General features: G+C 45.7%; 1 protein-coding gene across 1 annotated transcript in view; it reads left to right on the top strand.

The window, feature by feature from the left end:
- Positions 1 to 25927, top strand: part of LOC124550741 (one cut domain family member 3-like) — a 184876-nt gene that overhangs the window by 19654 nt on the left and 139295 nt on the right. The window contains exon 3 of the mRNA XM_047125462.1: positions 12900 to 13132. Coding sequence (XP_046981418.1) covers positions 12900 to 13132 — 233 coding nt within the window. The remainder of the gene's footprint in view (positions 1 to 12899; positions 13133 to 25927) is intronic.

Genomic DNA, 25927 nt, shown 5'->3' with positions numbered 1-25927 from the left:
AGTACAGCCGTTCAATCAGCTGAGACAGGTGACGCCATTTTGCAAACTGCGCAATTACGAAGGATTTGTGGAGTCCTGTGTGAACGGTAGCTCACAGCGCCACTCCAGAATGACTTGACTTGTGGCGATACTTTCGTTGCGTGTGTGAACCCGGCTTAATGCCGCTTCCTGCCATGCCACTAATACAGGGTGTTTCAAAAATGACCGGTATATTTGAAACGGCAATAAAAACTAAACGAGCAGCGATAGAAATACACCGTTTGTTGCAATATGCTTGGGACAACAGTACATTTTCAGGCAGACAAACTTTCGAAATTACAGTAGTTACAATTTTCAATAACAGATGGCGCTGCGGTCTGGGAAACTCTATAGTACGATATTTTCCACATATCCACCATGCGTAGCAATAATATGGCGTAGTCTCTGAATGAAATTACTCGAAACCTTTGACAACGTGTCTGGCGGAATGGCTTCACATGCAGATGAGATGTACTGCTTCAGCTGTTCAATTGTTTCTGGATTCTGGCGGTACACCTGGTCTTTCAAGTGTCCCCACAGAAAGAAGTCACAGGGGTTCATGTCTGGCGAATAGGGAGGCCAATCCACGCCGCCTCCTGTATGTTTCGGATAGCCCAAAGCAATCACACGATCATCGAAATACTCATTCAGGAAATTAAAGACGTCGGCCGTGCGATGTGGCCGGGCACCATCTTGCATAAACCACGAGGTGTTCGCAGTGTCGTCTAAGGCAGTTTGTACCGCCACAAATTCACGAAGAATGTCCAGATAGCGTGATGCAGTAATCGTTTCGGATCTGAAAAATGGGCCAATGATTCCTTTGGAAGAAATGGCGGCCCAGACCAGTACTTTTTGAGGACGCAGGGACGATGGGACTGCAACATGGGGTTTTTCGGTTCCCCATATGCGCCAGTTCTGTTTATTGACGAAGCCATCCAGGTAAAAATAAGCTTCGTCAGTAAACAAAATGCTGCCCACATGCATATCGCCGTCATCAATCCTGTGCACTATATCGTTAGCGAATGTCTCTCGTGCAGCAATGGTAGCGGCGCTGAGGGGTTGCCGCGTTTGAATTTTGTATGGATAGAGGTGTAAACTCTGGCGCATGAGACGATACGTGGACGTTGGCGTCATTTGGACCGCAGCTGCAACACGGCGAACGGAAACCCGAGGCCGCTGTTGGATCACCTGCTGCACTAGCTGTGCGTTGCCCTCTATGGTTGCCGTACGCGGTCGCCCTACCTTTCCAGCACGTTCATCCGTCACATTCTCAGTCCGTTGAAATTTTTCAAACAGATCCTTTATTGTATCGCTTTTCGGTCCTTTGGTTACATTAAACCTCCGTTGAAAACTTCGTCTTGTTGCAACAACACTGTGTTCTAGGCGGTGGAATTCCAACACCAGAAAAATCCTCTGTTCTAAGGAATAAACCATGTTGTCTACAGCACACTTGCACGTTGTGAACAGCACACGCTTACAGCAGAAAGACGACGTACAGAATGGCGCACCCACAGACTGCGTTGTCTTCTATATCTTTCACATCACTTGCAGCGCCATCTGTTGTTGAAAATTGTAAATACTGTAATTTCGAAAGTTTGTCCGCCTGAAAATGTACTGTTGTCCCAAGCATATTGCAACAAACGGTGTATTTCTATCGCTGCTCGTTTAGTTTTCATTGCCGTTTCAAATATACCGGTAATTTTTGAAACACCCTGTATAAGGGATACGAGAATGCAGAGTCTTGCGGAGGGTAACACTGAATAAAAAGTTTTCGAGTTTCCAGCCGCGTCAAGTGATAAAAATTACACGAGTTTTCGGCCATGCACTCGTTGGCGATTGTCAAGTGGATTAACTGCCAGTACGCTGCTGATACGCCCCGTATGTACACTAGCCGCCGGCTGTGACGTCGCTGGTACCCGCGGCATCGGATACGTTGATTCGGCGTTTGATGTGGCTGCCTTAGCTGCGCTATTGCTGGATCCCACACCATGCTGAGCTGCAGGCCACAGTTTCTAGTCAGGGTGTCATCAGTGATTTTTATTGCAATCGCTTGCTTAATGGCACGTACCAGAAGCATTTAGTGCGAAACAGGACATCTACATCTACATGGATACTCTGCAAATCACATTTAAGTGCCTGGCAGAGGGTTCATCGAACAACCTTCACAATTCCCTATTATTCCAATCACGTGTAGAGCGCGGAAAGAATGAACACCTATATCTTTCCGTACGAGCTCTGATTTCCCTTATTTTATCTTGGTGATCGTTCCTCCCTATGTAACGAACAAATGGCTGACATCGAAATAAGTGTCCAAGGAATAGAAAAGCAACTGGAATCACTCAATAGAGGAAAGTCCACTGGACCTGACGGGATACCAATTCGATTCTACACAGAGTACGCGAAAGAACTTGCCCCCCTTCTAATAGCCGTGTACCGCAAGTCTCTAGAGGAACGGAGGGTTCCAAATGATTGGAAAAGAGCACAGGTAGTCCCAGTCTTCAAGAAGGGTCGTCGAGCAGATGCGCAAAACTATAGACCTATATCTCTGACGTCGATCTGTTGTAGAATTTTAGAACATGTTTTTTGCTCGAGTATCATGTCGTTTTTGGAAACCCAGAATCTACTATGTAGGAATCAACATGGATTCCGGAAACAGCGATCGTGTGAGACCCAACTCGCTTTATTTGTTCATGAGACCCAGAAAATATTAGATACAGGCTCCCAGGTAGATGCTATTTTTCTTGACTTCCGGAAGCCGTTCGATACAGTTCCGCACTGTCGCCTGATAAACAAAGTAAGAGCCTACGGAATATCAGACCAGCTGTGTGGCTGGATTGAAGAGTTTTTAGCAAACAGAACACAGCATGTTGTTATCAATGGAGAGACGTCTACAGACGTTAAAGTAACCTCTGGCGTGCCACAGGGGAGTGTCATGGGACCATTGCTTTTCACAATATATATAAATGACCTAGTAGATAGTGTCGGAAGTTCCATGCGGCTTTTCGCGGATGATGCTGTAGTATACAGAGAAGTTGCAGCATTAGAAAATTGTAGCGAAATGCAGGAAGATCTGCAGCGGATAGGCACTTGGTGCAGGGAGTGGCAACTGTCCCTTAACATAGACAATGTAATGTATTGCGAATACGTAGAAAGAAGGATCCTTTATTGTATGATTATATGATAGCGGAACAAACACTGGTAGCAGTTACTTCTGTAAAATATCTGGGAGTATGCGTGCGGAGCGATTTGAAGTGGAATGATCATATAAAATTAATTGTTGGTAAGGCGGGTACCAGGTTGAGGTTCATTGGGAGAGTGCTTGGAAAATGTGGTCCATCAACAAAGGAGGTGGCTTACAAAACACTCGTTCGACCTATACTTGAGTATTGCTCATCAGTGTGGGATCCGTACCAGATCGGTTTGACGGAGGAGATAGAGATCCAAAGAAGAGCGGCGCGTTTCGTCACAGGATTATTTGGTAACCGTGATAGCGTTACGGAGATGTTTAATAAACTCAAGTGGCAGACTCTGCAAGAGAGGCGCTCTGCATCGCGGTGTAGATTGCTCGCCAGGTTTCGAGAGGGTGCGTTTCTGGATGAGGTATCGAATATATTGCTTCCCCCTACTTATACCTCCCGAGGAGATCACGAATGTAAAATTAGTGAGATTAGAGCGCGCACGGAGGCTTTCAGACAGTCGTTCTTCCCGCGAACCATACGCGACTGGAACAGGAAAAGGAGGTAATGACAGTGGCACGTAAAGTGCCCTCCGCCACACACCGTTGGGTGGCTTGCGGAGTACAAAGGTATATGTAGAAGTCGGTGTCAACAAAATATTTTCGCATTCGGTGGAGAAAGTTAGTGACTGGAATTTCGTGAGAAGATTCCGTCACAACAAAAAACGCCTTTCTTTTAATGATGTCCAGCCCAAATCCTGTATCATTTCTGTGACACTCTCTCCCATATTTCGCGATAATACAAAACGTGCTGTCTTTCTTTGCACTTTTTCCATGTATTCCGTCACTCCTACCCGGTAAGGATCCCACACCGCGCAGCAGTATTCTAAAAGAGGACGGACAAGCGTAGTGTAGGCAGTCTCCTTAGTAGGTCTGTCACATTTTCTAAGTGTTCTGCCAATAAAAAGCAGTCTTTGGTTTGCCTTCCCTACAACATTTTCTGTGTGTCCCAATTTAAGTTGTTCGTAAATGTAATACCTAGGTATTTCGTTGAATTTACGGATTTTAGATCTGACTGATTTATCGTGAAACCGAAGTTTAACGAGTTCTTTCAGCACTCATTAGGTTGACCTCACACTTTTCGTTATTTAGGGTTAACTGCCAATTTTCGCACTATTCAGATATCTTTCCTAAATCGTCTTGCAATTTGTTTTTGATCTTCTGATGATTTCATTAATCGATAAACGACAGTGTCATCTGCAAATAACCGAAGACGGCTGCTCAGATTGTCTCCCAAATCGTTTATATAGACAAGTAACAGCAAATGGCCTATAACACTACCTTGGGGAACGCCAGAAATCACTTCTGTTTTACTCGATGACTTTCCGTCAATAACTACGAACTGTGGCCTCTCTGACAGGAAACCACAAATCCAGTCACATAACTGAGACGATATTCCATAAGCACGCAATTTCACTACGAGCCGCTTGTGTGGTACAGTGTCAAAAACCTTCCGGAAATCCAGAAATACGGAATCGATCTGAAATCCCTTGTTAATAGCACTCAGCACTTCATGTGAACAAAGAGCTAGTTGTGTTTCATAAGAACGATGTTTTCTAAACCCATGTTGACTGTGTGTCAATAGACCGCTTTCTTCGAGGTAATTCATGTTTCGTCGCCGAGTCAAAAAATGGTTCAAATGGTTCTGAGCACTATGGGACTTAACATCTATGGTCATCAGTCCCCTAGAACTTAGAACTACTTAAACCTAACTAACCTAAGGACATCGCACAACACCCAGTCATCACGAGGCAGAGAAAATCCCTGACCCCGCCGGGAATCGAACCCGGGAACCCGGGCGTGGGAAGCGAGAACGCTACCGCACGTCGCCGATTCAACATATGCTGATATATGGCGATGCCGCGGGCACTAGTGACGTCACAGCCGACAGCTAGTGTATGTAAGGGGAGTACCAGCAAACCAATGGCTCTGAGCACTATGGGACTCAACTGCTGAGGTCATTAGTCCCCTAGAACTTAGAACTAGTTAAACCTAACTAACCTAAGGACATCACAAACATCCATGCCCGAGGCAGGATTCGAACCTGCGACCGTAGCGGTCTTGCGGTACCAGCAAACCGCTGGCAGCCAAGGAGTGCTTGGCCGAAAGCTCGTGTCATTTGAATCACTTGACGCGGCTGGAAACCCGATGCTGGTATATAAGCATCTACTTATAGGAAAATGGTTCGTGTGACATTCGTCTCTTTCCGACGTGCGTGTTGCAAATGCGAAAACGTGAACTATAGCGGCGTCATTAGCAAATGCGTCCGGTGATCTGGGCGAGGGAGGGAGGGGGATTCGGAAGTTACCTCAATTCAAGTGGGGGACACTCGAGCACTCGCCCTGAAATCCTGATCTGTCCCCATGCGATTACCACGCCTTCAGTTCCTTAAAAATGGCCATGAAGGGTTGACGATTTCTGTCGGGCGAGGATGTGCAGTAGGCAGTTACGAACTTCTTCTCGCAGCAGGTCACGGCGCTTTACCGAACAGGTATCTCCAACCTGGTGCCGCGATGGGGTGCTTGGCTCAATGCTCATGGTGAGTTTGCCTGTCAGGCATAGCGATTCAGGAATGTATGACCTTCGAACGGAAACTGATCGTCCCTTACATTTACAATCTATTGTAGTTAGACGCCGCTAGCCTCCCGCAACAGTGAATACGAGTTTGGGACAGTTGTGCGGAGATGAAACGTGTTGACATTTTGGTTCAAATGGCTCTGAGCACTATGGGACTCAACAGCTGAGGTCATTAGTCCCCTAGAACTTAGAACTAGTTAAACCTAACTAACCTAAGGACATCACAAACATCCATGCCCGAGGCAGGATTCGAACCTGCGACCGTAGCGGTCTTGCGGTACCAGCAAACCGCTGGCAGCCAAGGAGTGCTTGGCCGAAAGCTCGTGTCATTTGAATCACTTGACGCGGCTGGAAACCCGATGCTGGTATATAAGCATCTACTTATAGGAAAATGGTTGGTGTGACATTCGTCTCTTTCCGACGTGCGTGTTGCAAATGCGAAAACGTGAACTATAGCGGCGTCATTAGCAAATGCGTCCGGTGATCTGGGCGAGGGAGGGAGGGGGATTCGGAAGTTACCTCAATTCAAGTGGGGGACACTCGAGCACTCGCCCTGAAATCCTGATCTGTCCCCATGCGATTACCACGCCTTCAGTTCCTTAAAAATGGCCATGAAGGGTTGACGATTTCTGTCGGGCGAGGATGTGCAGTAGACAGTTACGAACTTCTTCTCGCAGCAGGTCACGGCGCTTTACCGAACAGGTATCTTCAACCTGGTGCCGCGATGGGGTGCTTGGCTCAATGCTCATGGTGAGTTTGCCTGTCAGGCATAGCGATTCAGGAATGTATGACCTTCGAACGGAAACTGATCGTCCCTTACATTTACAATCTATTGTAGTTAGACGCCGCTAGCCTCCCGCAACAGTGAATACGAGTTTGGGACAGTTGTGCGGAGATGAAACGTGTTGACATTTTGGTTCAAATGGCTCTGAGCACTATGGGACTCAACAGCTGAGGTCATTAGTCCCCTAGAAATTAAAACTAGTTAAACCTAACTAACCTAAGGACATCACAAACATCCATGCCCGAGGCAGGATTCGAACCTGCGACCGTAGCGGTCTCGCGGTTCCAGACTGCAGCGCCTTTAACCGCACGGCCACTTCGGCCGGCTCGTGTTGGCATTTCTGCCGAGTCCAAGACGCTTCCGGTAGATCTTTCCTCTCAGATTCGCCAACTTCGCCAACTCACAAGGAAACTGCCACAGTCCAACCTTACCTAGACCTTGGGGTAAGATACAGCTCAGTCTGTCACCACACCCATTTCTTCTGCTTTCAGATTGATTGTCTTCACTCAGAACCACACTGTCACATTCCAGCCTAACCTAGACCTAGTGTGATGCTGGGCAAGCAGGTAATGCCAAATAAGTTATCATAAAATAGTGACTGTTCACAGTTTTTTCAGGCTCTCAACATACATGAAAAATAATTCGCAATAACACCTGTTTTAGAATATACCCTGCTGTGCTGTACTGCTTGAGAGGAAACAAAATTAAGCCTGTAATATTCTTGTCTGCAACATCTACATCTGCATCTACGTCACTACTCTGCAGTTCATACGTAAGCGCCTAGCAGATGGTTCTTCGAACTACGTACAGACTATTTCTCTATCGTTCCTCTAGCAACGCACGGCAAAAATAACACTCAAATCTTTCTGCACGATCTCTGACTTTTCTTATTTTATTACGATGCTCATTTCTCCATGTGTAAGTTGGCGACAGTAAAATATTGCCACTACCTGTGAAAAGCCATCAAAATCTCCAAGCTCCAAAGAAGTTTTCCTCCCCACAAAAGTTCCAACTCCCTGAATAAGGAAAAGCGTGAAGTTATTCACGCGAGTACTAAAAGAAATCCGCTAAATTTCGATTGCGCGATAAGTCACACAAATCTGAAGGCTGTAAATTCAACTAAATATTTAGGTATTACAATTACGAATAACCTAAATCGGAACGATCACATAGATAATGTTGTGGGTAGGGCAAACCAAAAACTGCGAATCACTGTCAGAACACTTAGAAGGTGCAACAGGTCTACTAAATAGACTGCTTACTCTACGCTTGTCCGCCCTATTCTGGAGTATTGCTGCGCGGTGTGCGATCCGCATCAGGTGGACAGACGGATGACATCGAAAAAGTTCAAAGATGGGCAGCTATCGCAAAATAGGGGAGATAGTGCCACAGACACGACATGAAGAACTGGAGTGGCAATTATTAAAACAAATACGTTTCTCGTTGCGACCGGATCTTCTCATGAAACTCTAATCACCAGTTTTCTCCTCCGATGGCGAAAACGTTCTGTTGGCAGTCAACTACATAGGGAGATATGATCAGCACGAAAAAATAAGAGAAATGAGGGCTCGCACAGAAAACTTTAAATGCTCGTTTTTCCCGCACGCCGTACGAAAGGGGAACGGTAGAGAGACAGTTTGAAACTTTATTGTGAATAGCAGGGTAACGACGTAGATGTGTAGATGTAGACGTAAGCCACCATCCGACTGGTCGCTGGAGATGTGTTTCGAAACACCAACGTTCTGTCCCAGTTTTCGTGGAGTACAATTGATTTCAGTGTGTTTCCATTTTCATAACAAAAAAAAGTGATCGAGAGGTACAGTTTCGCAGTTCCTGGAACTATACGAGATATGTGTGTTTGTGCTTTGTGTTTGTGTGTGTGTGTGTGTGTGTGTGTGTGTGTGTGTGTGTGTGTGTGTGCGTCTGCACTCATACACAATATTTACAAATTAGGAAACGCTTCTTTCGTCCTCTGTTGAGTCGAAAACGGCATTTATTGACGTGAAGAAACGAAGGCAGCGCCGGCTTCTACCGTTGTCTGATGAGCGTTATCAAGGACCGTGTTGGTGCACCGCGACGAGATGCTGTCTCCTGCGGGCCAGTAGAGTGCGCGCGAAGAGGAAAAGAGGATTACATGCGGCAAGGAGGAGAGAGGAAGAGGTTTTTATCACCGGGTGTTGGACTGGAGCTCTTGTTTGGTAAAAAGTGGGGTTGGGGAACTGACGCCGAACTTCCAAGAAATTCCTCATTAGACGTTGTTGTGTGCGCGACACTCGTTGCGGTTTTAACCGCTGGTCAGATCAGTTTACTCGCAATTTTTAATACTACAGGAGTGGAAAATAGAGGAGAAATTTAAGAAATTAGAATGTCAAGACTAAAGTAAGTCAATTTTTCACGATTCCTTTTTGATAGTGGGTACTAGTAAGATATTGACCTGGTAGCTTATAATTCGTATTTAGTGTGTTCAATAGAAACAAAAGAAAGAAAAGGAGCTGAGTGAAGAAATGGCTCTGAGCACTATGCGACTTAACTTCTGAGGTCATCAGTCGCCTAGAACTTAGAACTAATTAAACCTAACTAACCTAAGGACATCACACACATCCATGCCCGAGGCAGGATTCGAACCTGCGACCGGAGCGGTCACGCGGTTCCAGACTGAAGCGCCTTTAACCGCACGGCCACACCGGCCGGCAGCTGAGTGAAGAACAGCATGGGTTTAGGAAAGGAAGAAGCACGATCGACCTGATATTTTCTATCCGTCAACTGATGGAAAAAAGTTGGGAGTATAACAAAAGGGTGACAATGGTTTTTATAGACATAGAAAAGGCATATGACTCAGTTGACAGGGAAAGACTCTGGGAAGAAATGAAGAAGATAGATATAGAAGATGGATACATTAATGTTATAAAGACAATGTACAGAGGACACAATTGTAGAATTAGAACACCACTGGGGAACTCTGAATACTTCGAAATAAGACAAGGACTTAAGCAAGAAAGTATTCTATCTCTTTCACTTTTTAATGTTGTGATGGAGGGAATGAATAGGGCAGTTAAAGATATAGTAAAAGAAAAAGACAAAAAGATGATATGGTAATATTGGGTGATAAAGAGGTAGATATACAGTTACAGCATGATGCGTGGAAGGAAATAATGAACAGGTATGGATTAAAAATAAATAAAGATAAGAGTAAAGTAATGGTATTTGGAAAAGAGAAAGGAATCAACGGAAATATTACCTTGAATGGAGAACCCCTCAAAGTGGTAGAAAGTTTCACTTATTTAGGGAGAGAAATATCTAGGGATGGAAGAATAACTAACGAAATTAATAGGAGGTTACAGAAGGGAGGCAATTTCTACCAAATAATAAAACACCTGATTTGGAATAATGAAGTTTCAGAAAGAGCAAAACTCCTTATGTATAAGAATTATTACATCCCCATTGTCACCTATGGTGGAGAAACATGGACAATGACAGAAAGGGACTGGAGCAGACTGCAAGCAGGGGAAATGAAATTTCTCAGAGCAGTTAAGGGAAAAACAAGAATGAACAGAGTAAGGAATGTAGAGATTAGAAAGGACCACAAACAAGGAGGAAATTGAAAGAAAGAGATTAAGATGGTATGGGCATTTTAAGAGGATGCATGGGCAGAGACTCCCCAAAATTATGGAAGAATTAAAGATGGATGGGAAAAGACCTAGAGGGCGCCCAAGAACACGGTGGAAAATGGGAGTGAGAATGTCTGTAGAAAGGAGAGATGTGACCTGGCAGCAAGTGGAGGAAGAAAAGTGGTGGGAGGACCGAGCAAAATGGAGAGGACCTGATTAGCACCCAGACCCGGCAGTAGCTGGAGCGGGATTCGGATATAGATAGAATAGAAACACTGTAGTTACGCGAGTAGAGTGGTAGCTTCTTTCGCAAACATCTTTGGTGACAATGGGGGTGCGGCGTCTGCTTCATCTAAATAGACGGATGACGCACCATTATTGTCGGTCAGATGTCGCTAGCAGGAGTCCGTACGATTTTGTTTTACAGAAATATGGCGATAAAACGCATTAGGACAAACCGACACGGGAAAATGGAGTGGTGAAGACCTAACAGAGGCCGTGAAACTAGTCGAAGAGGAAGATAGTGCTAAAACGAAACCAGCTCGAATGACAAATGTACCGGAACGACCATTAAGGAGAAGGCTTGCTACGCGCAATTTCCTGAAAACAGGGTGTGGACCATCATCATACTTAGGTGAAGATGCAGAAAAGAAATTAGGTGTCCATGTAAAGAAATTTCAAACACGTGTCTTTGCTCCACAAGTGTCAGACCTCAAGCAAGTAGATTTCAATTTAGCTGATCAGATGGGACTGGAAAATAAATTCAATCAAGAAAAGAAACGCTCAGTGAAAGATTGGCTTCTCTCGTTCTTAGAACGCAATGCAGACTTGAGCATTTAAAAAGCGCAAGTGCTTTCTGTTGCCAGAGCGACTGGAATGAACAGAGACGAGGTGAATTCTTACTTTGATCAGTTCACAAAAACTGACAGAAAACGGGCTTTTCGATAAACCAGGTAGTATGTACAAAGTAGTCGAGACTGATCTACAGTTAAACAATAAGAATGGGTAGGTTGGGGCGGCAAAAGGAAACAAACAAGTCCATTTACTACTTCTGTTTGAAGAGGAGAGACAATAACATTTATTGCCTGCTGTAGTGGTGAGGCGAAGTTCTTACCACTTTGCTGCATTTACAAAGGGGTAAATAAAGCACAAGACACTGAAAATAACGTGTCATTAGGCTCAGTTCTTGTTGTAAAAAGAAAATCGACTTATGTCAACACTGGTATTTCCATGGATTGGTTCAAATACCATTTTCTTCGTAGAAAAGCGGCTGACCCTGCTCTCGTTCTGCTTGATCGTCATGCCTCTCGTATGAATTTTGTCATCCCTTTAGATCTAGCTGTCGAAAACGAAGTGTCGATAGTTTGTTTGCCGTGTCATACGACACGCGTTTTACAGGCAGGAGACCGTATTTCGGGGCCCGCGCGCCTCGTATGCAAATGGTTCAAATGGCTCTGAGCGCTATGGGACTTAACATCTATGGTCATCAGTCCCCTAAAACTTAGAACTACCTAAACCTAACTAACCTAAGGACATCACACACATCCATGCCCAAGGCAGGAGTCGAACCTGCGACCGTAGCAGTTGCGTGGTTCCGGACTGAGCGCCTAGAACCGCTAGACCACCGCGGCCGGCCTCGTATGCCAAAATGCGAAAATGTATATTTTCTTTGTGCGTGATTGTTGTCAATAATAAGTGCTTCTCTACATATGTTGTCATTCACTGCAATCCGAATGGATCCGGACCATTATATAGTCCTGTAAATTCCTGGTCCCCCGGTAAAATTGACGATTCAAAGTTCAGCCTGCCGGCGCTAAGAATTACAAAACGTTAAATAATAATGTTTTACGTCAATTGACGTAACATATCGTTCCCAGACAGATATGACTGCTTCACACGTTTGCATGGAGTCTTTCTAATTGTGTTTTCTGATGTTACAGAACTAAATTTCGAGCGTTGGAATGGACGTCTGTCGCCAGAATTCTGTGTTACTGCTAATATCTCCGTGACTGAGACTACCTCTTTCAATGAAGTATTTTACTCCTCTGTTCTTTTATTGATCATTAATAACTAAACGTAAGTTACAGGAGTCATTGGAAAATAATTTATGACATATTTGGGGTACGTGGTTTTGATTTCCCAGTAAATTAACATGTGACCAACCGTTACTCTTTTTTTTTCTTTTTTGTTAAACCCATCTCAGACCCATATTCTTGCTGTTTTCTGTTGCTTGCAAGCTGTAGCTAATGTAACTGCATCACATGCTTTCTGTTGTGTGTTCGACATCATAACCTTGATAAACGGTGATGTCACTTTGTCGGTGGTATGAGGTAGCCTCAGTATAGTGGAGGTTTGACAAACTAGTATTGTCAATAAATACTGAACGTGTTGGGTTCAAATGGCTCTGAGCACTATGGGACTTAAGAGCTGAGGTCATCAGTCCCCTAAAACTTAGAACTACTTAAACCTAACTAACCTAAGGACATCACACACGTTCATGCCCGAGGCAGGATTCGAACCTGCGACCGTAGCTGTCACGCGGTTCCAGACTGTAGCGCCTAGAATCGCTGGGCCACTCCGGCCGGTACTGAGCGTGTGCAGACCCCTATAAGGAAGTGCTTGCAGAAGTTATTCGCGGAAGATACATCCTAGTTGACACACGCCTGTACACCCGCAGAACCAGAGACGCAGGTGCGTGTGTCCTGAGGCTGTGCGTGAGTGCGTGTGCGAGTCTGGGATTAGCTGCTGTGCCGCGGGGACGCAGAATAGAGGCGGCCCGTAGCCGGCTGTCGCCCGACCTTCCTCCCAGACCTTTTCGGTCCGTCCCTTTGTGTCCGGCGCGCGCAATCTCGTCCGCGGAAGGCATCGCCAGGGACGGCTCGCTGCCACCTCCAGCCAGCGGCGCCTGCTGTACCGTGCGGGCTCCGAGCCACTTGTGGACGTCCATCTTCTTTCTTATACAGCGAGCGGGGTGGCGCAGTGGTTACGACACTGGACTCTCACTGGGGAGGACGACGCTTCAAATCCGTGTCCAGCCTTCTAGATTTTGCTTTTCCGTGACTTCCCTAAATCGCTCCAGGCAAATGCTGGGATGGCTCCTTTGAAAGGGCACGACCGATTTCCTTCCCAACCCTTGACACAATCCGAGCTTGTGCTCCAATGACCTCGACGTCGACGGGACGTTACACCCAATCTTCCTTCCCTCCGTCCCTTTTACATGACTGAGTCGAGCGTGGCTCGCGTTCGTGCCGTTTACGGCTTGACTGCTTATCTTTTGCAGTGCCGCCGTTTCCTTTTTTTTCGACTTACCGGCGTCACTAAGTTGCTGGTTTGCTTGCCCGTGAGTGGCAGCATCAGCGCTTATCGATAAGTGCACAGTCGAACTTTCTCTGCAGGGACCGCTAGTATTTTCGGGTCATGGTCTGTCGGCGGTTCAGTTGGGACGGAGCGCCAGTGAAGTCCGGACAACCAGTACTCGCCGACCGCTGGCGACACACGTGCACTGTCCGACGGAAGGAGACTGGAGCGGGAACGATCGTTGGTTGGTCGTTCGTCTCGTCTGGCGATGTATATTTGGTCTTTTGAGCGTTTATGGCCCTCGTCAGTGGGTCATCTTGCCGTATGTGGGTCGGTACCTTTCTTCTGCAGAGATGTCGGGTGGCCAATGGACAAGTGTTCCCTCTGCATGGTTGGGTCCGAGCCAGTGTGTCCGGGTCGTCGTGCCTCCGAGTTCCGAACGGACATCAAGGAGTCGGGATGGAGCTGCAGTGAGGTCCGGACAGCCAAGACTCGCCCGACTGTTGGTGACACACATGACTTGAGTGGGAACGACCTTGGTTGGTCGTTCGGTCGGTCGTCTCATTGGACGACGTGTATTTGGTCGCCGACCGCTTCTGGTTCTCTGTGTGTGTCGGCTTGTCATTCGTCCTCGTTGTTCCACAGTGATCGCTTTTACAATTGTCCGAGTTCTTGTGGAAGTGATTTCGTGGAACTGCGTCAAGCTGGTGTGATTTCGACTGAGCAGATATGTTAATGCTGCCTGCGCACTGGAGTTGTCAGTCGGTCGGTTGGGATACGGCGTGTAGTTCGACAGCCTTTGGTGTTCTTCATATTTTTGAGTGGTTAGTGTGACTTGGCTGTTTTTAGACGCCAATTTTGAAGACGTAGTGCTGCTGGTATCTTCGTCCTCGGCTGATATTTTCCGTTGTCGTGCCGTTGGTCGGCGCAGCGGAATTGATTAAGTTGTTGGTCGGTCCTTCAGCCGTCCCTGGTTTCGCTTGCCATCTGATTACTTAATCCTATTCTTCCCTGTCTATCTCACCTAAGCTTACGTTAGAGTTACCTCCTCAGGTCGACCCTTGGAACACCTCTGAGCATCGTTATTCTGTTGTTTTTAGATTGTGATTTTTGTCTCAAGTACGGTGCGAGGCCGTCAGCCGTCTATTAATTTAGTTTGTTTTAATTTTAAAATAAGGCCTACAGACGTCTTAAGTTAAAATTTTGAAGATTCTTGTTTGAACTAAATATTTTTAAATAAAAAAGGGGAATTTTGCTCTATTCCAAATCCTTGTTATCCAGGCGTTAAGCCGTGAGTTGTTCTATGTTCAGTACGTGGCCTTCAGCCGAGCTTTTATGTCAAATATTTGTAAGTAAGGCCTTCAGAAATGTGTATTCCTTAAAGAAATTGTAATAACTTGTATCCGGCCTTTCAGCCGTATTGTGTTGAATCCTTTTAAAGGCATGTGTGATTAAGTGTTTTTAGGAAAATAAAGTTTGTGTGTTTGGTGCGCCGACCGAAGTGGCCGTGCGGTTAAAGGCGCTGCAGTCTGGAACCGCAGGACCGCTACGGTCGCAGGTTCGAATCCTGCCTCGGGCATGGATGTTTGTGCTGTCCTTAGGTTAGTTAGGTTTAACTAGTTCTAAGTTCTAGGGGACTAATGACCTCAGCAGTTGAGTCCCATAGTGCTCAGAGCCATTTGAACCATTTTGACTGTCTACCCGAAAATCTTAACAACAACAGAACCGGTTCATGTATTCCAGTATCAGAGGTATCAGAATGATTTTCCAGGATGAGATTTTCACTTTGCAGGGGAATGTGCGCTGATATGAAACTTCCTGCCAGATTAAAACTGGGTGCCGGACCGAGACTCGAACTCGGGACGGCTAGAATGATTTTCGATCATAACTTTCGAATCGGTCGCTTCCGGAGCAGGGTCCCTCTCCTCAAATTGACACGTTTACCGTTCTCCAGCGTCCTTGAAAGTTTTTAACATCGTTACGGAATCACCCTGTATTTTCACGCCTTCTCTTTCCGACACATGTGCTTTCTTATCCACTTACTTAGTCCGTAGCGCAGATTTACTGTGATAACCTTCTCGATGAAATTCTTGCTCCTGCATATGACCTGTGTTAAAGCCGTACTGAAAACAACCGCACTGAAATTTAGAAGGCAGCTTGTGGAAAAGAGAGTCGAGGGTGGCACTGCAGTCTCAACCTCCTGTCTATTTGCTCTGTCGTCAACGTAGCTGCGAGCAGAAAAACAGCTTAAGAGGAGGACGCACTTCCGAATCATCGAAACAATTCACTGCGGAATAAAAAAATCATGGGTAACAACTTGTTCCTATTCTAGAGCAGTGTACCGTAGGTCTCTGGTAGTGCGAATGGCTTCCAGTTATTCAATAATGAGCATTTCACTTCTAATTCCAAGAAGGGTCGTGGAACACAAGCACAAAACTACACTGATGTTCAAAATTAAAGTAAAAAAAGGAAATTTTGCAAGGTTGCGTTTATTTTGCCTCAAAAGAGTAATGGCACTGTGCTCTATGGGACTCAACTGCTCAGGTCATCAGTCCCCTAGAACTTAGAACTACTTAAACCTAACTAACCTAAGGACATCACACACATCCATGCCCGAGGCAGGATTCGAACCTGCGACCGTAGCGGTCACGCGGTTCCAGACTGTAGCGCCTAGAAGCGCTCGGCCACTCCGGCCGGCCTCAAAAGAATATAAACAGGTGATAATAAAGTAGAAACGATGTATAGAATACATAACTTAATTAACTGCAACAAGCATAACGGTAGACAAAAATGTTCTTCGGTTTTTTTTTTTCAACTTAACAGATTTCCACAGACGTTCTGACAACTGATTAACACGCTCAATATGGGTTGTGCCCACCTCTGGCAGCAATACAGGCCTGACAACGACTGAGCATGCTGTGATTGATGTATCAATCTGATGTTGAGGCAGTAATGCCCATTCTTCCTGCAGAGCTGTTCAAGAATCTTGCAGAGTTGGTGATGGATTCTGACGTGAAGCAACACGTCCCCCTAGTGCATCCCAGACAAGCTCTATGGGATGCAAATCGGGAGAAAGAGCAGGCGACGCCATGCGAGCAATATCTTCCGTTCCCAAAAATGCATCAACCATACGCGCTCCGTGATGTCGAACGCTATCGTCCGTCAATACGAAGTCTGGGCCCACAGCACCTCGCAACAACCGCACATGAGGTCCCAACACATTGTCCTGGACTCGCATTCGGGAGGACCACGGTTCAATCCCGCGTCCGGCCATCCTGATTTAGGTTTTCCGTGATTTCCCTAAATCGCTCCAGGCAAATGCCGGGATGGTTCGTTTCAAAGGGCACAGCCGACTTCCTTCCGCGTCCATCCCTAATCCGATGAGACCGATGACCTCGCTGTCTGGTCTCCTTCCCCAAAACAAGCAACACCTCGTCACGATTCCTGAGAGCAGTTGAATCTTTCCAATTCATCTGTACAATGTCAAGAACAGATGTTCGAGTGGTCAATATAATCCCTACCCACACCATTATGGATCCTCCTCCATATCGGTCTCTTTCGACAATAGGGTGTAGAAAACTTTCCTCTACCAGTCACAATTGTGACTGGTAGCGGAAATTTTTCTACACCCTGTAAAGGAACAGTCACGGAGTTCAACAGCATCCACTATGGATAAAATTCACTCTTTCGACGATGTTTGGGTCCAGAAATTGTGTTCCACGTGCACTCCACATGCGAATCCGTCGAGAATTACCCTCCAGAACAAATACGGACTCATCTGTGGAAAGACCAATGGCCCACTGTTCGGCCGCCCACTAGGGATGTTGATGACTCCACTTTAGACGTTCCCTTCTGTGAAGACACGCCAGAGGTAAACAGACAGCAGGTCTCCGACAGTAAGGCGCGCTCTGCTGAAACCTTCTGTACGCCGTTTGCCTCGGTACAACACGTCCAGTGGATGTTCAAAAATGTGTGTTAAATCTTATGGGACTTAACTGCTAAGGTCATCAGTCCCTAAGCTTAAACACTACTTAACCTAAATTATCCTAAGGACAAGCACACACACCCATGCCCGAGGGAGGACTCGAACCTCCGCCGGGACCAGCCGCACAGCCCATGACTGCAGCGCCTCAGACCGCTCGGCTAATCCTGCGCGGCTCCAGTGGATGCTGCGAGGTCAGATGCCAGTTGCATTGCAGCGCCAAGGCGGTACCGTCGTGCCCTTACAGCCAAACAGTCACACGTCGTCGGCCTTACAGTGGTCTCCAGGATACAGTTTCGGTCTCTATTAACTGTAGCCTCATCAGAGAAACAACAGAACGGTTACGCCATCGGGCCACATCAGAGTGCGACTCTCCTGCTTCCATTCTTCCTGTGACAATCCAGAGCAGAGAGCCTCTAGTCGTCTTCTCTGTGTCGTACTGCCTCGTCTGTGACCGTGTAACAGCGATTGTGGATGTGGGACTACCCTGCAGATATTACCCCGCTTGATGTGTGCTCTGACGTCGTTGTTGCCGTGGTTATCGGTTGATCGGAATGGCGTCTTCCGTGCAGAACACGATCCTATCGACATCTGTTGACAGCTTATATGTTTACGCCGTGAATTAGACACAGGACGACGAAATAGCAGCTCGTTGCTTTAATTTTGGACACCAGTGTATATCGCTGACGTCAGTATGCTGCAGAATTATGGAACACATTTTATGCATGCGTGTCATTAATCAACATGGATCCATAAACAACGACGGGATATCCAGCTTCTTCTGTTACTCTAAGAGGCACAGAAGGCAGCAGACGCTGGTGCGTAGATTGATGCCGTGTTTTCTAACTTCCGAAAGGCGTCCGTTAGTGAACGAAATACGAACGGAATGTCAGACTTCGTGACTGGAATGAGGAGTTTCTACCCAGAAGTAGATTACAAGGAACCGCAATGTAGCGTTAACGAATCTTTATTGTTCACATTGTACATCAGTATTCTGGCGGACGACATTGGAAGCTAGATGAAACTGTTCGTGGGATGTGAGGTGCTTTGGGCACCACACCAGTAGAAGCCTTGTGTGTGGTTCTGGCGATTGCCCTGTGCCCTCACTGTTTGCCACAGAGCAGCGGTATACTGGCTAATGCGGGGGCAGACACGACAAGGTTCGTGAAATAACAGACAATTGTGGACGTGCGTCAATTAAACATCTGGAGCCTTGAGACGTGGCAGAGGGTGTGGGAGACGACCGTCGCGTTGTCGCCTTCTCTCCCAGTATACGGAAGCGGATCCGAGCTGAGGCACGGTTCTCTTCTTGACCGCTCTCATCTGAACCGCTTGGTCTTCAGTCAGATCTCTATATGTGCAGGTTGGGCAAATGTCTCTCCTGAACACGTGGCATTACACTGCAACACCCCCACACAAACGAGACCTATAGCGGAATGCGACGGCATCAAAGAAATGTTACGAGACCCAGACAAATTGTGTGCTCTAGGCAACATCGCTGGAAAGCATTCAACAACACTGCATATAGACAAGAAAATCCACAGGGCAGATCTCGAACATACACTCGGCGACAGACACTGACACAGAAACTGACTGAAGAATAGATTCGCAAACTACGAGTATTGTTCCACTTCAGCTGTAGACTATTTCACAAGAAATGAAAGTTTGTGCAGGACTGGGACTTCGAATTTCCCGCTTGTCACGAGCGGTCACCCTATCCACTTCGGCTTCCAGAAGCCGCCCAAACCTGCATTTGACCTGGTGCCTACTCTCCCTTGTGCTCGCACTACATTAGCGTGATTCTCGGACAGGGAGAGATTGATTTCTGTCGTCATTGCCTTTCTACGGTACGAAACACCGCATTGCTGTGTCCTGGTCACTACGTTGACGATCAACAGCCGCGTTTGTTTAAGAATGAACTTGAGATTATTGTCCCCTATCGGCTGTAGAATATTCAATGAAACAACAAGTTTACTGTAACTCTTCAGGCTTTCCCGGCTAGATCTTGACATGTGGAATAATCGGGTCTACTGCCGGATGTTTGTGTCGCTCTGGCACAAACATCCGGCAGTAGACCCGATTATTCCACATAACAAGTTTACTATTACCAGTCACTGTTTATTTATCTCTAAGACGAGTTTCAAAGGTTCAAACCTCCATCATCAAGTGGATTTACATTTCTTATTATGACAGGTGTGTGTGTGTGTGTGTGTGTGTGTGTGTGTGTGTGTGTGTGTGTGTAGTGTTACGATTTCTTGGAGGAACTTATGGCACTCTCTGGCGGAGAAACAAAACACTATTTCAGAGTATGGTTTTGGGTTTCTATTGACAAAAATCTCACCGTACATGTAACAGTAAAAATAAAATAATTATAATAGAGTGACTACAAGAGGTATTCTAGTTTATTTATTTTATATTTACCGTTAGATATACGTTGAGATTTTTGACAAAAGAAACCCAAAACCATGTCCTGAAATAGTGTTTTGTTTCTCCGCCAGAGAGTGCCATAAGTTCCTCCAAAGATGGTAACACAACACAACACAACACACACTCACACACACAAACACACACACACACACACACACACACACACACACACGCACGTGTCATACTAACAAATGCTGATCCACCTGATGATGGGGGTTTAAACCTTTGAAACGCGTCGTGGAGATAAATAAACAGTGACTGGTAACAGTAAACTTTTTGTTTCATTTGATGTCAATAACAGTCACGCTAAAGCCTAACCTAACATGTTCGATTTCAAGCAGTAGAGTAATGGTGCTCCGCGACTGCACCCGAGAAGCGCGAAGTCTGAGGTCGAGTCTCAATCCGGCACAAATGTTCCTTTGTTCTGAAATACCCTATAGTGGATGCGGAAGCATAAGAGCAATTTTCGAGTCCATTCTTAAATGAAAGCGACTGTTGGTCGTCAAAGCAGTGACTGAGACACTGCACTGCAGCATAGAAAACGACACAAACGCATCAACGTCATACAGAGATAGACTTATACGGAGCATAACACTTAAAAATAATAAAAGCGGACTTTAACGCGATGAATATTGTAACGGATAGTGACTAATGCAAGCAATCCAGGCTCCCCTCGCGTTTATAGCACTGGTTAAACTGAACAGTGTCCGCCCCCGCTAGCTGGGTGGTCAGCGTGACGGATTGCCGTCCTACGGACCCGGGTTCACCGCTCAGGGACTGGGTGTTGTGTTGTCTTCTTCATCATCATCTCATCCGCATCGGTCGCCGAAGTGGCGTCAAATCGAAAGACTTGCAACCGGCAAACGGTCTACCCGACGGGAGGCCCTAGTCACACGACATTTACATTTTTTAAATGAACTGGATCGTGTACATAAAAGTACAACATGACCGCACACATACAAAAAAGGTTAAAATGGCTCTGAGCACTATGCGACTTAACTCCTGAGGTCATCAGTCGCCTAGAACGTAGAACTAATTAAACCTAACTAACCTAAGGACATCACACACATCCATGCCCGAGGCAGGATTCGAACCTGCGACCGGAGCGGTCACGCGGTTCCAGACTGAAGCGCCTTTAACCGCACGGCCACACCGGCCGGCAGCAATTTGGTCCCATAGGAATTTACATACATTTGAACATTTTAACAATATTTGCTACTACTGTGGAACAGTGTATTATCACATGCAAAACTGAGGCATTTTCCGGAAGAAAAGCTCATAGGACGAAATGGTTGTTCGAGATAGGACAGTCTAAATACTTGCTTTTAACATGTTTCAATAACAAACTGATTCTAATAAACAGGTATATTTTGATGGTATGTGTATCACTAATAAGTAAATATTTCTATAGACGTAGATAATTTCGCGTATTGTTTAACACGCACGGCGCCCCCACGCCCCAAGCGCGGTAGCTCGGGGAACGACAGACGGGCGATGCCCCGTCGTCTGGTCTACAGTGTGCTTTGTTTACTGTGCGTGTCGCATTTGTCTCAGTCCGTACCCGCGTACTCTGCAGCAAACGTCGGCTGCGATTTAGCTGCTGGTTTATCTTTCTACCATTGTGTGTTGAAAAATGTGAAGGTAAGTGCGTTTGATTCCAATTTATTGTTCTTTACCTATAAAATAATTATTTTCAGCATGATTACACACAAATTTTATATTTATACAGATGTCTCAAAACAGCCGTGGACCTAACAGGAAATTATTTCCTGCTGAAGGTGAATTTTGTATGTAATTACGCTGAAAATAATTATTTTATAGATAAAGAACGATAAATTAACAGGAAAAATCCACAAAATCCTATTAAACATTTGGGAAATAGAACAGATCCCTTCTGAATGGAAATGCGCATTCGTCCATCCACTCCACAAAAAAGGCGACAAAACTGAACCAAGTAATTACAGTGGTATCTCACTCGTGCCGGCCACATTTAAAATCCTATCAAAAGTTCTCATGAATAGATTAGAAGAACAAGCTGACCCACAAATAGAAGAATACCAATCTGGTTTTCGCAAGGGGCGATCATGCATAGAACAGATCTGGAATCTGAAAATGATTCTCCAGATGAGAAACACAGTGGTCGCGGTGGTGTCACCGCCAGACACCACACTTGCTAGGTGGTAGCCTTTAAATCGGCCGCGGTCCGTTAGTATACGTCGGACCCGCGTGTCGCCACTATCAGTGATTGCAGACCGAGCGCCGCCACACGGCAGGTCTAGTCTAAAAAGACTCCCTAGCACTCGCCCCAGTTGGACAGCCGACTTTGCTAGCGATGGTTCACTGTGTACATACGCTCTCATTTGCAGAGACGACAGTTTAGCATAGCCTTCAGCTACGTCATTTGCTACGACCTAGCAAGGCGCCATATTCAGTTACTACGAATGTATTCTGAACAGATAATATTGTGAATCATGTACCGTCAAGAGCGACGTTCATCATTAATGGATTAAAGTTAAGTATCAAACTAATTAGGTCCTCTTTCTGAATTCGCATTCCTTGTCATGTTCCTCACGTCAGTATAGTCCTTCCCTCCTCACGCCAGCCTGCGTGAGCTAAAGCGCGTGCATTTAGGCCTCCACTCGTAACACGGTGTTGGCTCTTCTGCTAACACAAAAGTTACTATTGTAGATTTTAAAAAGACCTACGAGTCAATAGATAGAGTAGCGCTCTGCAACATGCTGGAAGAATTCAGCATTGATAGAAAGACAAGAGCAATCATTCGGTAAAAATTAACTGACAGTCTCCAAGGTTAAATTTATGGGGGATATCTCTGAACCATTTGAAATCCAAACTAGAGTGCGACAGGGTGACGGACTTTCACCATTACTCTTTAATATTATTCTTGAAAAAATTATCGGGACATGGGAAAAAGAAGTCAAAGAAATCCAAATTGTCATTAGAAAAGATAATAGATTCAATGTGAAGTGTTTAGCTTTTGCAGATGACCTTGCTATCCTCACAAATAATAGAAAAGAAGCCACTAACGCCATAGAGAAGTTACACGAAATTGAACAAAGAACTGGCCTGAAAATTTCGTATGAGAAAACCCAGTACATAGAAAGAGTGCCACAAGACAAATTGCCTATTGTGACAACCCATGGGAAAATCGTACAAGTACCACATTTTAAGTACTTGGGAGAAATCATCCAGCCATCAGGGATCAACCCAAAGGCCAATGAGGAAAGAATAAAAAAAACTACAGAAAGCATATAAACTCACGTGGAACTATTATAACAAAAAGTCCATATCCATTAACGCAAAACTGAGGCATTACAACACTGTCGTACTTCCGGGGGCACTGTATGAATCTGAAATAACACAAATATGTGGGCAAACTAAAATCAAAGAAATAGAGAAACAAGAAAGGAAAATTCTCACGAAAATTTTTGGCCCGATACAAGAGCAAGGAATCTGGAAGGAGAGACCAACATCAGAATCATATAAATACACTGAAATGATTACGGATACAATAAGGAAAAGAAGAATGCAGTTCTACGGACATATCCACAGGATGATTGAAAACAGAATTTCAAAGCGAATTCTTAAAGTCATCATCAACTCAGGCAGGGGAAAAACAAAATGGATAAAAGAAGTTGAAGAGGACTTCAGACACATAATAGTAAACGATGCAGAAAGTTGAACTGAATTCAGGAACATCATCAAAAAACATAAATTCGACACCACAACACGGAAGAGACCAGGATGCAAATGGACAGCGAGCGAAAGAAACAACACAGTGAACACATGAAGAAAATTTGGGCTCAGAAAAAGCATAAACAATCATCATAAAGGAATTCAAGTTCAAACGCTCTCTTTAAATGGGAATAATCGAAAATAATGATAATAAAGAACGCACTTACCCCCACATTTTTCCCCGCAGAATGGTAGAAAGGTAAATCAACAGCGTCCAGTGCAGTGTGCCCGGGCACGAACTGAGGCAAGTGGGACCCACACAGTAAACGAAACACACTAAACAGACCAGACCTCGCCGATGGTCACAACGCGCTAGCCGTGCCTTTCGCCACCTACCCATCCCCGATATCCCACGTCTGGCGGCGTGGGGGAATCGTGCGTGTTCATGTGAAAAATAATATCTTTAAAAGCATTTAATGGTCCTTTTCCCACAAATCATTGTCAGTAAGTTATAATGAGCAAATATTTCTTCCATCAAACGTTATTTTAACCCTCAGAACATATTAAAACGTAACACTAATATTATTCTTAACAATAACTACGATCGGGAAATCCTCAGAAATGTACTCTACTGGCCCTTAAACGGGTATTCATTGGACAAATATATTATACTAGAACTGACATGTGATTACATTTTCACGCAATTTGTGTGCATAGATCCTGAGAAATCAGTACCCAGAACAACCACCTCTGACCGTAATAACGGCCTTGATACGCCTGAGCATTGAGTCAAACAGAGCTTTGATGGCGTGTACAGGTACAGCTGCCCATGCAGCTTCAACACGATACGACGGTTCATCAAGACTAGTGACTGGCGTATTGTGACGAGCCAGTTGCTCGGCAACCATTGACCAGACGTTTTCAGTTGGTGAGAGATCTGGAGAATGTGCTGGTCAGGGCAGCAGTCGAACATTTTCTGCATCCAGAAAAGCCCGTACAGGACCTGCAACATGCGGTCGTGCATTATCCTGCTGAAGTGTAGGGTTTCGCAGGGATCGAATGAAGGGTAGAGCCACAGGTCGTAACACATCTAAAACGTAACGGCCACTGTTCAAAGTGCCGTCAATGCGAACAAGAGGTGACCGAGACGTGCAACCAATGGCACCCCATACCATCACGCCGGGTGATACGCCAGTATGGCGATGACGAATACACGATTCCAATGTGCGTTCACCGCGTTGTCGCCAAACACGGCTGTGACCATCATGATGCTGTAAACATAACCTGGATTCGTCCGAAAAAATGACGTTTTGCCATTCATGCACGCAGGTTCATCGTTGACTACACCATCGCAGGCGCCCCTGTCTGTGATGCAGCGTCAAGGGTAACCGCAGCCATGGTCTCCGAGCTGATAGTCCACGCTGCTGCAAACGTCGTCGAACTGTTCGTGCAGATGGTTGTTGTCTCGCAAACGTCCCCACCTGTTGCCTCAGGGATCGAGACGTGGCTGCACGATCTGTTACAGCCATGCGGATAAGATGCCTATCATCTGACCTGCTAGTCATACGAGGCCGTTGGGATCCAGCACGGCGTTCCGTATTACCATCCTGAACCCACCGATTCCATATTCTGCTAACAGTCATTGGATGTCGACCAACGCGAGCAGCAATGACGCGATACGATAAACCGCAGTTGTGATAGGCTACAATCCGACCTTTATTAAAGTCCGAAACGTGATGGTACGCATTTCTCCTCCTTACACGAGGCATCACAACAATGTTTCACCAGGCAACGCCGGTCCACTGCTGTTTGTGTATGAGAAATCGGTTGGAAACTTTCGTCATGTTAGCACGTTGTAGGTGTCGCCACCGGCGCCAGCCTTGTGTGAATGCCCTGAAAAGCTAATCATTTACATATCACAGCATCTTCTTCCTGTCGGTTAAATTTCGCGACTGTAGCACGTCATCTTCGTGGTGTAGCAATTTTAATGGCCAGTAGTGTACATATTGCACAGTTGTCATAAGACGGTCAATGTTTCCTGCTGTAGCGTCCTGCGAGCGGATCAGGATGGGATCTGACGCTGTTTGCGTTCTGAAGTGGCTCGTCCAACTCGTAGACCTGGAGCCTGAGAATACAAGCTGGAATATTTTCAGATGAGAAGACTTAGTGAGGAAAAGGACGAGGAACGCTGGATAATAATTGAGACTGAAGGATTGGAAACTACTGTCGGATACCACGAGGCGGTAACACACCATGTTGTGCAATCCTGCATGTAGGTTGTGCAGCTCAAGTGCCACGAGAAACTA

Source organism: Schistocerca americana, chromosome 9 (assembly GCF_021461395.2).
Source record: "Schistocerca americana isolate TAMUIC-IGC-003095 chromosome 9, iqSchAmer2.1, whole genome shotgun sequence".
Lineage (NCBI taxonomy): Eukaryota > Metazoa > Arthropoda > Insecta > Orthoptera > Acrididae > Schistocerca > Schistocerca americana.
This window is presented reverse-complemented; position numbering and strand designations above follow the sequence as displayed.